This window comes from Lactuca serriola, chromosome 8, assembly GCF_051521515.1.
Source record: "Lactuca serriola cultivar US96UC23 chromosome 8, Lser_US96UC23_V15, whole genome shotgun sequence".
Lineage (NCBI taxonomy): Eukaryota > Viridiplantae > Streptophyta > Magnoliopsida > Asterales > Asteraceae > Lactuca > Lactuca serriola.
Window position 1 is genome coordinate 80828883 of NC_136415.1, and position 15288 is coordinate 80844170.

The 15288-nt window shown below is 33.2% G+C and overlaps 1 protein-coding gene and 1 long non-coding RNA gene across 6 annotated transcripts; both read left to right on the top strand.

The window, feature by feature from the left end:
* The first annotated feature begins 5670 nt into the window (after positions 1-5670).
* On the top strand, positions 5671-8683 carry LOC145067805 (DCD (Development and Cell Death) domain protein). Of its 4 annotated transcripts, none has more exons than XM_079014848.1 (5): positions 5673-5798; positions 5996-6159; positions 6582-7431; positions 7517-7636; positions 7721-8683. In XM_079014848.1, the coding sequence occupies exons 3-5, from the start codon at positions 6694-6696 to the stop codon at positions 8552-8554; spliced, it is 1692 nt and encodes a 563-aa protein (XP_078870974.1). In that variant the 5' UTR covers positions 5673-5798; positions 5996-6159; positions 6582-6693; the 3' UTR covers positions 8555-8683. The 4 variants fall into 4 exon arrangements, with proteins under 4 accessions (XP_078870976.1, XP_078870974.1, XP_078870975.1 ...); XM_079014849.1 differs by having other exon boundaries at positions 6006-6159; XM_079014850.1 differs by lacking the exon at positions 5996-6159 and having other exon boundaries at positions 5671-5798.
* A 2956-nt stretch (positions 8684-11639) lies between these two features.
* LOC145068846 (uncharacterized) lies at positions 11640-12802 on the top strand. Of its 2 annotated transcripts, XR_013689154.1 has the most exons (3): positions 11640-11729; positions 11801-11948; positions 12241-12802. It is a non-coding gene; the product is annotated as an uncharacterized LOC145068846 (long non-coding RNA). The 2 variants fall into 2 exon arrangements; XR_013689153.1 differs by lacking the exon at positions 11640-11729 and having other exon boundaries at positions 11740-11948.
* Positions 12803-15288: the final 2486 nt, after the last annotated feature.

Below are 15288 nucleotides of genomic sequence, written 5' to 3' on the forward strand. Positions count from 1 at the left end.
ACCCTCTCTCACTACTCTCTCTCTCTCTCTCTACAATTCAATCCTTGGTCCAAAATCGTTCAATTCAAGCCCCAAATCGATAAGGTAACTATCCTAACTCATAGATTAACATCCTTAGCCTTCAAATTCGTGTTCAAACTATGAAATAGAACCATCAACATGTTTTTATGCCCCCTAGAACAATCCTAGGCCGTAAACACACATAAATTGGGTTTTGGAGCCCCAAAACCCTCCCAAATCAGTTATGGAGCTTGGAAATGACTTAAGGGCTTAGTGGAATGGACTAGGAACACCATAAACTCAACATTTAGGGGGTAAATATGAGTTTACGGCCCAAGAACATGCTTGGACCGTAAACACCCTTTCATGGGCAGTAAACTCCTTTTAAGGTGTTAAGATTCCCCTTAAACACCTCCTAAGCCTTAGATTAAAGTCTAGAAGCAACCACAATCAAGTTAGGAGCCTTAAACTTGATAAAAACAAATCCCTTATGAGTTCACGGCTATAAACCCCCCAAGGAAAGGTTCTTGGGCCGTAAAATCCTATATCTTAGTCAAATGATGCCCTAAATTCATTCCATGGCTTGTATAATGGCTTAGAATAATGGCTTAGAATCACATGTGATTAATCTAGGGCCACCAAAACATGAAAGGAAAGAGTACTTAGGAGCTTACGGCCGTAAACTCCTAGTTCACGGCCGTAAACTCCATTAAATGGTCTCTTTGGTGGTTTAATCCTTCCCTATACCCTAGATTTGATCCTAGCTAATTTCCCCAAATGTTATAAGGCCATTTAGCAACCAAGAACCCATCAACCATGAGTTTACGGCCGTAAACTCATGGGGACATGGTCTTAGGGCCGAAAACTCCCTTAGGAGTTTACTCTTGAAGAGCAAACCCCATATCTATGCCCTATACGCCCGTAGATGCCACCCGGGTCACTCCGAACACTTGATTTGAAGTGTTTTCGCGTCTTGGAGTGTATATTCATATCTAATTAGTGATTCAGATTCAAAGTCGAATTAGATACAATTGTGTATCATTTCATATTACATAGGAACCTCACGCGTAATCAAGCCCCAAACTGACACTTAGCATCTAAACCGACACGTTTCCCGTCTGGTGAGTTCATACCCCTACCCTTTTTCAGTGTTTTTCAATGTTTTCAGGGGGAGAATACAAGCATAAGTACAAGAAATTCTTGTACTCAAAACTTATTATTTCATGTTTTATGTTCATATTTTCGTATGCTTTTAACACTGGAAATCGAATCGGACAACCGTTTAACTTGCAGAATTAATTACCATACTGTTTGTGAAACTTTTTATAAAATGTTATAATTTATACTTCACAAATAATTTTCACATTATTTATGTTAAAAGCATTAACCTTATAACTTTGATACGTCCTTGGTAACACTCCCCCGAGAAACGAGAGTGAAGGACACGTCCTGGATAACACTCCCCTGGATACGAGAGTGAAGGACTGATAGACAGAGTTCTCCGTATTACTACTTTTGAAATTCATTAATCTTAACGATTGGAGTCATGTCCTTAGCAACACTCCCCCTAGTTACGAGAGTGTAGGACTAACCCTGTAACCAGAATCTCCTGGAGGGAGAACGTGACTTGAGTGTATAGATCTATACGGGATTGACTATCCCACACCTGGCTGCTAGCTACAGCCGAACTGAAAGGTTCAAGGGTGATAAAAGTCATAAAACGATACGGGCCCCGTTCCGAGCCTTATCTAGTCGTTAGTATGGTTATAAAACTCGCAATCTAGATTATGAAAACTTTTCAACTTACTTATTAGTTTTATATACGTGTTAAAACTAATGCACTTCACAAGGATAAACAGGTCTTCAAAATACATTTCTTACATATCATTTCAGATCAGAAACCAACTTCTAGGAAAAATATGGGATTTTCCTGGGATAACCACTGTTCATAACCAGACTTGTGTAACAAACAGATAACTAAACTTTACATATAAGAAAATATGGGATTTTCTTGGATTCGTAACTTTTTCACGAAACCGAAAGGAAACTTGTTCATTTTCAGAAAACAAATCGCTTATGAACTCACCAGCTTTATGCTGATTTTCAAACTGCTTGTATTCTCAGGTCCACATTAGACAGGTACCCGCAATCTTTTTGCAGAAGACGGAACCCGTAGAAGACACGTCTTTACTTTTGTTCATATATACATATGTATAACACTTGTAACACTTTACTTTCAAACAAATGTAAGTTTTCATATGTAATGTATTGGTTGTTTACTTTGCTTACTATGTACATTGGTTGTGATACTTAACATGAAGTCACCTCCGCCCTGGAACGTTTCCCCCTGGATTTCGGGGTGTGACAACAAGGACTTGGACTAGAAGTAGTTTTACTTTTGATAATCCTTTGTTATTTAGATTTTAGTTAGGTTTTATTGTAAACCCAATTATACCCTGAGATGTAAAGTGTTTTTATGAGTTAGAATTCCACATTTGTTTAGAAAACTGCAATAATCCCTAGATAACTAGATGAGAAAAATTTGGGTAATTACAATAGCCTTTCCTATAAAACTCATACAGACCACCTAAAAATCAATGACATCTAATGTCACGCATAATTATTGGGGTTTCTAGGTTACAATAACAATGTACTTGCGGAATTTCACATAACACTTATGAGTACATGCAACCTAAAAAATCTATGACTTTTCACTATTAATAGCAACATAATTTATGAAACAAAAGTTTTATCCTACAATAATTAAAATTTCTAGTAAGAAAACATACCTTTAACATAATCAAATATGTTAAACTCCTTTGATCTTCAAAATTCCATGGAAAGCAAGTGCCAATAATGTGAACGCCTCTAATGGCTCACACCCCAAACCCTAGAACACTAGAACTTGAAGAGGAGAAATGAGAGATGATGAGAAACAAATTTCTCATCATAAAATGTACTGACCATGAAATTTGGTAAACAAGAGTCCTATTTATAGTTTAGGTGACTTGCAGATAAATCCAGATTTGAAAAACTAAATATTAGATTTAATCCTAGTTCAAAAAATTTTCCTTATCAGCAACCATGAGGATTCTAGAAACCCTAGAAGCTCCCTTAAAGCAATCCCACCTATAGGAGGTTCTAGAATTGCTCATTTTATTCAATTATTAAACAATTACAATTCACCCATTGTACATTTAATTAATTCTAATTAATCACGAATTAATTTTAGATTAATTTTTATTATTAATTAATTAATTCCATCTATTTATAATTCATTCAAAATTAACTATTAACTACTTCCAATTAATATATTAATCATATAATATATTAACAAATCATTTTATCGCTCTCCTAATATCAATTCTTGCTATTTCTGGTTATGAAGGCAACCCAAAAGGACCTTACTTTTATTCCATAAATTTATATCAATTTAGTCATGACCTTGACCAATTAGTTATGACCTTGGACACTTATGCCAATAATAATCTAGTGAGAAAATTCACTCGATGCTAGCAACTATAGTCTCACAAGCCTCTGATGGATAAACAACTATCATGAACCAGCTAAAACCAAGCAGAGGTCCAACCTTAGTCTAACCACCACTAAAAATCAAATTGGTCAAAAGGTCAACGATCAACTAGTTAACTAGTCAAAGTCAACGATCAACGGGCAAAAGCGCCACGTTCAACACCTGATGTGTTGCGTCCACTAACAAACAAAAATAGTCATGAATTTGCCCCTCGATGTGATGCTTTCTATGGGATGGCGCACCATATTTTTTGGGCAGAAGCATTTCTTCCTTAAGTGCTTAATCCTGTAAGACCAAGGCTCATAGTCTCATATCTAAATCAAACAAGGGTCTTAATGGATAAAGTTCCCAATTTTATCCATATCCATGGCTCAATCAAACAACATACTAAACCCTAACTAAAAAAGGAGTCTAAAATAATCAAAACCTTGTGCATGGCTTAAAGAGAGTTCTTTAATGCACTCAAATGACCTGAAAATGTCCAAAAACTATCCAAGGATAATCATAATGTTCTGGAGTTCTCCAAACTTCAAGAACATCATAAAATGAACACCAAAAAGGCAAAAACTCATCCAATTCATGGATCTAAGAATGAACAACATAAAGCATAAAACTTTGAAACTTACAAAGCTTGCAGTTGATCTAAAATGTGGAATCTTCTATTAGAACGAGTTTCACAATACACTAAATGCTTTAATCTTCACCAAGAATCACAAAAAACAAAATCGCAAGAACACAAGGAGTGGGAGGAAGGAGGCTAGGGTTTCTCTTCTGGGGTTGGATGTTGAGGAGAGTGACAAACCCTAAAAGTTAGAGCCATTAAAAAGGGTCTAAAACTTGAGAACTAGGGTTTTGAGTGTTGCAACGAAGAACCACGCTTTTTCATAGATGCACACACGCTTTTCCACTTAGATGATGCACCACGCTATTCCATAAACGTACTACTCTTTTCACTTTCAGTCTAACACCATTTTCTCATTTCCATAAAATTGTCTATTAATAACTTATCCAGAAAACGAACGTTACATCTTACTTCTTAATGTGACCAAATTACCCTCTATGAAAGTGAAGTATCCTGATGTAGTCTTCCCATCTGTTCTATCTCTGACCAATTTGCATTCATATGATTTTCACTTGGTGTATGCATAAAACTCATTCAAAATCTTGAAAAAGAGAAATAAGTTTAAGGGCTTACATTTAAAAAAATGAAGCATGGATAAAATTGTATAAGTTCTTATTAATAATAGTTTATGCGTGGTTTGAAATTAATGGAGAGATTTCCATGAAGCTTATGTGAAAAAAAAAACGATATTTGGAAATTTCAAAAAATCACTAAGTAGCCTATTAGCTTTATAACCTGAAATCTGGGGACTATTTCAATAGCTTTCTAAATGAATTTTGTGTTCGATATACTAAGAAATATGTATATAAAATAATCGACTTAATTTATGTTCATATGAAAATTTTGTGAATAATTAAAGTTAGGAAAAGTTTCTATGAACTCATAAAAATTAAGAAAAAATGTCAAAATATGAGAAAATTGAATTAGTAGTCTTAGATGTCTACTTTGAATCTTTGAAAGGGAATTTCCAAATATTAATTTTAATACTATCAATTGAAACCCTTGTTACAAAAAACATAATAAAAAAGAATCCGGTCAACAGAGTTCGTATGAGCATATATAAATGTTTAAAGTTGACAAAAAATGTAAATTAGACAAATGCTGAAATCGTAACTCATGAAAATCTAACTGCAATTTTAATGATTATTTGAGTCATTTCATAAAAAAATTGACTATTTTTTGACAATTATTTAAAATTTTTGGATAAATTTGTTTTGTTTTCGTCAAACAATAATGATGTGGTATAACTAAAAGACTCGTTAAAAGAAATTATAAACTGATCGTTATTATTTTTTTTTTCAAACAATCGATATACTATGTTTATTTATCAAAAGTAATAAATTGAAAATATATATAATAATAATTCTAAACATGAGATGATTAACGCAATAAGAAAAAACATGTTCTAAAAAATAGTATTTTTTTTACTGATAAGGTACTAATAGGAAAAATGAGACGGGTAAAAATGTTAAAGGTACCCTTACCAGGTTATATATATAAGAACTAGGGTAAAATCTAAAATGGTACCTGGTAGCCTTACCAGGAGATATATAAAGGTACCCTGTTGGTTCGTAATTTCTTCGCGAATCTCGATCGGCCTCATCATCGCCGGATTTTAGTCCTTGTTGCAGCAGTCCTCTTGAGGTTAGCGATTTTAGGTTTTAGCTACTGATTTGTTTTAAATTCTTCGTGTTATCCTGCGACTTCATTTGATTATGTGTTTTATGTGTAAATTTAGATAATTTGCGCGTCAATTTCGTTCTCCGTTTCGTTTTTCTGTTCTTATTTGCTTCTCCTGACCGCTAGAAATCGTTTAAATTTTTTGTTGGTTGTGATTTGAGATATAAAAAGTAGATGTAACTTTCTGAACTGCTGCAATGATCTGAATGACGGACGAGGTGTGCGCGTTAAAGTGAGAGAGAACGTAGGCTTAAGATGAAAGATCTAAACAGTTATTTGCAGTTTTAGCATATGGAGTATATGATCATCTGAATGCATATCCTTGGTAAGTCTTTTGGTATTATATCCTACGATTCGGAACATATTAGGAAATTAACATCAAAATTTGGGGGAAATCAATTGCTTTGCTTCCAAGTTCCAAGTTTTAAGCATGAGATGGACGTATGTGCATCTAGACTTTAGTGGCCTCCACTCTTCCGATAAGCAGCTAGTCAACTTGAAGTCAACCCTTTCGATCATCATTTGAGTGTATTAATGGAACAATGAGATTAGTCAATTAGAAATATGATCGTATCAAAAGTTCAATATACGTGCGTCATTATGCTTCAAACAATCTTGCCTCCTGTACATCAAACTGCATATGCATCTGCTTAGCCATCAGTTAGAAATTGGAATTCTGTGTAGTATGTTTTTGTTTTTCTTTTCCTTCATATACTGATATATTTTGATGAATCTTCATTGTTGCAGGTTCTCTTTCTTTATGTCATGTAGTTTTATGCTGATGACATTCTTTCTTAGTGAATAATTTTGTGGCCCCTTAAAGTTCATATATAAACTGCGATCTTTTGTCTGGAAGACAATGTCATCAGAAAATAATATCGTTCAAAAGAACGAAAGCAATTCACCGTTGTTGACCTCAAAAGAGAAAGTCCAAAAGTCTATTAAGCACAGACATAAACTTGTGAAGAAGTTCTCAACTGAAAAATCTGCACCTGTTGAATCCAGCTCACCATTGTCAATAAAAAAGAAAACCCCAAATTCTTTGAAGGCTAAAAGCAAAATTGTGAAGAAATCCTCTGATAAAAACTCTAAACTTGGTGAATCTAGCTCACCCTTGTTACCCTCGAAAGAGAAAACTATAACTTCTGAAAAGAATAAAGGTAAATTTGTGAATAAAGCCTCTGATGAGAAGCCTATTGCTTCTAGTTCAAAGGAAGCACAGAACTCTGAAAATGTTGAAAAGACGCCTGATAAAGAATCTAAACCAGTAGTAAAAAATACCAAGGAAACTCAAAACTCCCAAAACACTAAACCTGAAGGTGCAAAAAAGGGGTTTCATCATGAGAGAAATAAAGACACGAAAAAACTTGGAGGATTTATCTTTATGTGCAATGGAAAAACAAAAGGAGATTGTTATCGATACCGTGTGATGGGTGTTCAAGCACACAAGAAAGAGTTAGTGATGGGGATCAAACCTGGTATGAAGCTGTTTCTCTTTGATTTTGATGTGAAGCTTTTATATGGTATATACACTGCATCTTCACCTGGTGGCATGAAACTTGAACCAGCTGCTTTTGGTGGGGCCTTTCCTCTTCAGGTTCTTTTTCACTTCTACTATTTAAAAAAATAAAAAATAAAACTTACTTCATTTTTGTTTACTGATGAAATTTTAATTGGTACAGGTTCGTTTTGAGGTTTATAAAGACTGTCTTCCACTACCTGAGAGTGTTTTTAAGAAGGCTATTAAGGAGAGTTATGATGAAAGAACTCGCAAGTTCAAGACCGAGTTAACTATCGATCAAGTGAGTCTCTTTTTTCCATTTTTATTTCTGTCACATTATCTCTGTTATGTGCTTTTCTAATTTGGTGGGGTTTGTATTTGTTAGGTAAAGAGACTTACAAACTTATTCAAGCCAGCTCCATTATTACATTCAATTCCACAAAAACCTCCTCTTCTCATACAAGAAAGAAAGTCTCCACTTTTATTGACCGAACAAGAGTATAGAAGTTACGGTCTTAGAGGCGAAAGGCACCACCACAACTTAACCACTGCTCCTCCACCTGATCCTTATAGACCTGGTCCCGGTCAAGAAAGAGAAAGAGAAGCTGCCCGAGATGATCATCCGGTCATCCTTGAACAAGAAAGCATGCAGTTCCTAAACCCAAATATGGTGACCGAACATGATTATCGGGGTTATGGAGTTATGTATGATCCATATAGTAATAGAACCACCGGTCAAGAAAGAGAAGATGATTCGGGCAGGAGGATCCTACCCGGGCAACAATATAGTAGAAGTTATGGAGCTGGAGGTGATCAGGATAATACCCTTTTTCTAAGTGAAAAGGACTATAGAACATATGGGCTTAAACGTCAACATGAGACTCAAAAGCCAAAAATAGATACAATTTCCAATCTTGCCCCTGCCCCTACCCTCGGTTTGTATCAGTCTGAACCATATTTTTATGAACCAACTTCTAGTTTGGTGGAACGTTATCTGCCTCTGCCGCCTCATCCTTCCACCTCTTACCAATATGACAACATCAGTGTGGAAAATAGCGAGGGGCGATTTCGTCAGGAAACAATTTTATCTGATAGAGTAGAAAGGTTATATTCGGTTAATGAGCAGCAACAAAACATTGGTCAGGGTGAATACAGCAGATCTGGTGGAGCTGTTTCTTCTCGATATGCGTTTGTGGGCCCTTCTGTAGTACACCGTTGATTGCAATGAAAGGTTTCTTCTTTTGGTTATCTTTCAAATGTTGTCCCAGAATCAATCTTGTTACTGTCTGTATACATTTTAGTATTTTATTTAACATCGCTCTACTTGCTTCAAGGGAAAATTAGCCTATTTATGCTGTTGCAAACAACTTGTTTGTTTAGTTATCTTTCAATTTCGGATCAAATGTTTATTTCCATAGGATGGAACTGAAGAGAAAAAACAAAAGGTCTTCCGAGATGACTTCCTTCTGTGTTATTGCATAATAGTTTTTATAAAGGAAAAGGATGATCTTATTTTTGGCATGTTTGGTGAAAGTTTTCATATTAAACATAATAATATAATATTTTTATTTTGGCATGTTTGGGATCAAATGAGGTAGGTGCAAATGGGACCGGGTCCGGGACCCTTTTCAAATGGGCAACGACTTGAATATTGGATTAAATGGTGGTCTTTTCAGTGTTTGTTAGAAAACAAAGTTGACAAATGACATAACCACCAACGGCTTGGTAAATGGTAACAAGTAAATATTAAGTCTCGGTTGATATGGGTTAACTTAAGCATGTGAGTTATTATGAAAATAATATCGTTGGTAGAATTTTTGAAATAAGATGAGTTGTCATTTATCAAATCACTTTTCAATCGTCTATACTATGTCTCTTGGGGATTAAGGCAGATAATGATGGGATAACTGATTATTGAAAGTAGTAGTTGAAGCACCCGAAATTAGATTATAGTACATTGCCATTATTAATAGCGAAATGAAAGTATGTTGCTATTATGAGTAAAAAATAAAGTATTTTCCTCATATTGGTAAAAATGACTTTAGGAATGCTGTTATTTCCTGCAATATACTCTTTGTATTTCTATTTGGATTGTATAACTGCCGTTGGTTTGTGTAGTTGTGATTTTGTTACGTATTTTGTGTGTATTAGGGTTCAACTGAACACCTTTGGTTGTTAAATGCACAGACACCAAAAAGGAAAGACAAGCTAGAAAAGCTCAGAAAGCTCAATCCTTAGCAAATATTGAAGTAGAGACCATTAAATGATATGGTTATATTAGATATTTTATCTTCTAATATGTTTCAAAATAAGTACAATTTTATATATCAACTTAATGCAACAATTATTATCTAATAGATAATCCCAACATCAATATTATTATCAATATATATATATATATATATATATATATATATATATATATATATATATATATTTGCCAAACTTTTAACTATATAAAATTATTTTGGACAACGCCAAGATGTTTGTATAGTAGTAATATAGTATAATCAAGATAGTAGTTTATTATGTCTTGAGAAAGTGAGCCTCTATACTAACAAAACAATTGCAAGTGGCCCAAACATGTCTTAAGTTTTGATTGATATAAAACTCAACTGCTACCATTTGACAATGTATGATTATATATATATATATATATATATATATATATATATATATATATATATATATATATATATATATATATATATATATATATATAACCTATGAAGTTCTTGAAAAATGTTTTGTCCACTCACCTGACAAATTATCAAGAAAATATCATAAAATGGCCATTAGTAACATCTTATTCTCTCTAAGTCACTAAACTTCTAATTGTATCCGATTGACCAACGATATATTTTTGGTTTGATTATACCATCGACTTCATCTTTTACTTATGATTACTTGTTACCTGTCTACATGGACTCTATTTCACATGTTATATACATGTAATCAATGGTATAATAAAACAAAAAAAAAGATTGTTGGCCAATTTGATAAAATTAGAAGCTTAGCGACTTAAAGTCCTAACTTCTTCCAAATGTATATAACTAACTTAGGTGTTGTTTGTTTTTTCGAAGCAAAAACAGCTAAAGTCTGTGGACCACATCTACAACCCTCTGTAGTAGAAAACAATTAAAATCGTGCTTTCAAGACACCAAAAGCATGTTCAATGACGTTCTAAAGTTTTGCATGTGCATATTAAATCTTTATTAATTGGTTAACTGCCAATACATTTGGTAACAATCGTCTTTTCCCTACCTCTATATAAATTTTGTTTCTTAGCAGGGACAAAACATGTATCAAAGTGTCATCAAGTGCACCAACTGCTCATTTGAAAACCTATCGTAGCCTCTTATTATGTATCAGAATATTGAGATTTAGATTAAAAGAAGTTGATACTAAAATGTTTTTTTGCGAAAAACATCATTTTGTCCAACACTTCATAAAAAAAATTTATGAATTGTTTGCTTTTAGTGTTGAAATATCCGTTTGATAAACACATAATGTTGGTTATGACCGATCATCATAACAAAACATAGCCATCTTTTCCTCAAACCGATACATGTTTGTTAGTTTTTTCTGCATTTTATGTCAATTTCAAGCTAGTGATTTTTATTTTTATTTTATGATAAAGATGTAATATTTTTATGGCCAACTATTTATGTAAATAGAAAATGTTATGAATCAATAACAATTTATTTATTGTTTAAATTATTAAGCTTCTAATTGACTAACGAATTTTTTTTGGTGCTATTGTAGCATCAACTATGTGAACATAACTAGTGACATGGAGTCTACAAAACAATTTATCACCGGTAAAAGACGAAGTGGATAGTATAATAAAAACAAATAAAAAATATTGATAGGTTAAGTTAGATATTAACTATTTAAAAGAACAAATACATGACTATTGGTTCTATTTTATGGCATATTCCCCGAATTATCTCAATAAATTAGTAAAGTTGATAAAAAAAATTCATGAAATATACATATTTAGCACCTTATATAAGAATTTTTAACATTATTTTTTATCTTGAAGTGTCCATGCGAAAAATATTACATATCCCACCATGGTTAGATAAAAGATTCTTTGAAATGACATGATGGATAAGTCCATCCTCCTAACATAAATAAATAAAATAAGTCATTAAAGTATTTTCAAAGGCAAATCTTTTAATAACACCAATAATAAATATGTTTTAAATTTTAATCATTAATATATAAATTATACTTTTTATAACGGTAAGCACGGGTATTCCTAAAAGTGGGGAACCACCAATAAACGATTTCAGAATTCAGTTCATGTTCTCATTTTTACAAAACCATTACCCGCTTGAAACCCGACGGGTATCAATTCGCTCGGGTCTGCTATCTTATTAATTAAAAAGGTATTTTTAGTTCTTGAAATATGGAGATTTGAAAGTAAATTCTAATGATTAAAGGGTTTCTTTTTGGCAAGGGCTGAAACTTGAAAGTATTGCGTCACATTTTCTCTCATCAGTTCACTCATCCCAATTCAAACTCCCAAAGTTCCTGCTCCAATGAAGATTTGAACTTTTTGAAGCATCGATCCCTTATCTCCGACTATGCGTGCACACCTCACTCAGGTACAGCATCTTCATCGTTCTTAATTTTACAAATCAAAATTGATCCTCTGTTCTTTATAAAACATCGATTCATCTATTCTTTATAACATGGTTCATCTGTTCTGTATAACATCCTTATTCATCTGTTCTTCAAGCAATGGCAGGTTTACTTTTTTTATATTAAATAGCGTCTACTTTTTGTAAAACAAGAACAGGATCAGAATAATTTTGGTTGAAAACAATATTTTACTTGTTTTGGTATAATTTAAATAAGATACCATTCTGATGGGAAATACTGCCTTTTGGACAGCAGGTGTTGGTTTGCTCAGCAATCAAATGGCAGCCATTAGAGGTCTATTGAGGTCAAAACTACGATTATCAGAATACCCATTTTGAAACTCTACATCTCTTCTTATTCTTCTGGCACTACATCACCATTAGCATTCAATCACACAACCAAAACTGTTTACGATATCTGTCATTACCAATACCAGTTTCATACATGTTTGAGGCCTCGCTATTACCTAGAGGTTCCCTTTGGAGAGGAAAGAAAATGATTGGTAAAGAAGCTGTTTTTGTTATTTTGGGGTTAAAGAGAGTCGAAGATGATGAAGAAAAACTGGAAATTAAGAAAGATCAAGATGTTGTACCATTATGTTCTTTCAAGCCAACCAAACATGACAATGGAATGTAATAATCCATTCCATTACCTTGCTGATTCCTACGGTGTTCATCCTATTCCTTTGTGATTCCATTTCATGATACCATAACCAAACACAGACCTTTAGTTGTCTTGTTTGTTTTCCAAGTACTTATTTATTGAATTTCCAGATGTTTTGGGTGATTCAAAGCAAGACTGGTATGATCCCGATGTATATCTATACAAAGACAATGGAATGTAATATATATATATATATATATATATATATATATATATATATATATATATAAAATTTTAATAACTAAGATTACTAAAAAAGGAGGTGCTAATGTGCTAGTATATACTATACAAACAAGGCTTTCACATCATGTTCAAGTTACAAGGGCAACTTGGGTCGAGGTAGGGACAATATATGTGTGTCGGGGGATTGTTGGTTCGTAATCACAAATTTAGCCATAAAGGGTAGGTGCATGTCGGAAACCTCATAAAAGAGCTGTGCACTATAACTTAATGGGATACACCACACATTAGTTTGTGTTTGTAGCAAGCAATAACTTTATGCTGTTTCCTTTGTTACTCTGTGGGACCTACCTCCATCAATTTGGGGTGCAAATGGGAACCTTTTCATATATGCTCAAGTCTCAAATGGGCAACCAACTTTAGTAATAGGGATAAAATGGTAGGGTTTTTTTTTAATATATATATTTGTTAGAACACAAATTTGACAAAATGGACAAATATAGCGTATTGGTAAATGGTAACTAAAAATATGAGTTTTGATTGATATGTGTTAATAAAATTTTTGAAATAAGATGAGTTAGCAAATCATTTTAGATAACTTTTTGTTAGAACACATATTTGAAAAAATGAAAAAATAGAACGGCTTGGTAAATGGTAACTAAAAATATGACTTTGGGTTGATATGTGTTTAACTTAATAAAATTTGAAATAAGATGAGTTAGCAAATCATTTTAGACAACTCTTTGTTAGAACACAAATTTGACGAAATTGACAAATAGAGCGGCTTGGTAAATGGTAACTAAAAAAATGACTTTAGGTTGATATGTGTTAACTTAATAAAAATTTGAAATAAGATGAGTTAGCAAATCATTTAGACAACTTTTTTTAGAAGTTGACCTGAAGGCTCTCAAGATAAATTAGGGTTTCGGCAGGTTCAAATGCCAACGGTCAAGTTTTCAATTGTCTATACTACGTGACTTGGGGATCAAGGCAGATAACGACTGGATAATCGATGATTGAAACTAATAGTTGAAGCAACAAAGTTATTGTTAGTTCAAAAAAAGTGATCATTTGGCAATCCGAAATTCCAAGTTCCAAGATAATTGTTTTTCAATGAAGTGTAGAGTGGTATGATCCGAGATAATGAAGTTATCCGAGCTGGTGGACTTTCTGAAGTGAAGCAAAGATTGAATGATCATAGTTTAGTATTGTTTTTGATGAGTTTTATAGGTTACAAAAACAATGTGCTTCGGAATTTCACTTAACACTTAAGGATATATGCAACATGAATGATCTATGTCATAATACTTTAAAGACAACATACTTTGAACAACAAAACTAACATGAACCCTAATATAATCAAAATACCAAGTTAGGGTTACATACCTTTTTATTTGTGTAATAAACAAATCACTTCAATCCCTTGTAGTTATTGATCTTGGAAAGCTTAGCACCAAGAGGATGATACCTCTAATGGTTTATACCTAAACCCTAGAACTAGAAGACAACAGAGGAGAGAGGATGAGCAAGAGAATTTCATGTATAACCTTCTTGAAAGTGAGAAACATGAAATTTGATGCCCAAGGAAGATATTTATAGCTAGGGGATCTGAAGGATAAACCCTTATTTGAATAATAAAATATTCACATTTAACTATTCAAGTTAGTTATCCTTATCAGCTTCAGGAGGCTTTCGAAAACCCTAAAAGCTCTATAAAAACCATCCACCATATGGAACCATCTAGAATTGCATTTCCTTGATCAACTACGAACAATCACAATTCAACCCTTGCACCTTTAATTAATTCCAATTAATTTAAGATTAATTCTGATTAATAAGTAATTAATTCTTATTGATTTCATATTTCTGTTAATTAATTCCAATTAATTCAAGATTAATTAATTAATTAATTAAATCTTAAATGACAAGTGTTATATTTATGTTAATGAAAGAAATATTTTGGTTAATGATAATATTTGTCTTAATACTAATATTGATAAGTTGCATAATTTCATTGACATGATTGAAGCAAATGAACAGATGACCCATAATTTTCTTCACCCTTGGTCAAAAGCTCCTGGTCTCGGAAGCGAGTTTCCGAAGCCAGTTACTACACCCTTGAAGGAACTTCAGAATCTGAATTTTATGGATAACATTTTGAATCACACTTATCCAGATACTGTTGTCTCTCCATTGTCGTCTCTTCAAGAGCCAACAGGAGGATATCAATCCTTGATTCCTGAATTCAAACCTATCATTGTCATATGTCCTGATTTCACACAACTTTCGCCTCTAATATCCTTGGACCTGAATCAACATCAAGAAATTCCACGTGGCACAGGGGGGGGGGTACTGGAGTTATTTTCCAAACTCAAGTCTTCCACACAATTATGTTATTGAAGAAATTATTCCTGAGATGTCTATACATGACTCTGAAAAACCAATCAAAAATGATAGTTC

Excerpts from the sequence above, each read along its gene's own strand:
- LOC145067805 (XM_079014850.1), top strand. The coding sequence starts at position 6,694 with ATGTCATCAGAAAATAATATCGTTCAAAAGAACGAAAGCAATTCACCG. Across the intron at positions 7,432-7,516 it reads GTGGGGCCTTTCCTCTTCAG|GTTCGTTTTGAGGTTTATAA; the intron begins GTTCTTTTTCAC and ends TAATTGGTACAG. Across the intron at positions 7,637-7,720 it reads CCGAGTTAACTATCGATCAA|GTAAAGAGACTTACAAACTT; the intron begins GTGAGTCTCTTT and ends TGTATTTGTTAG.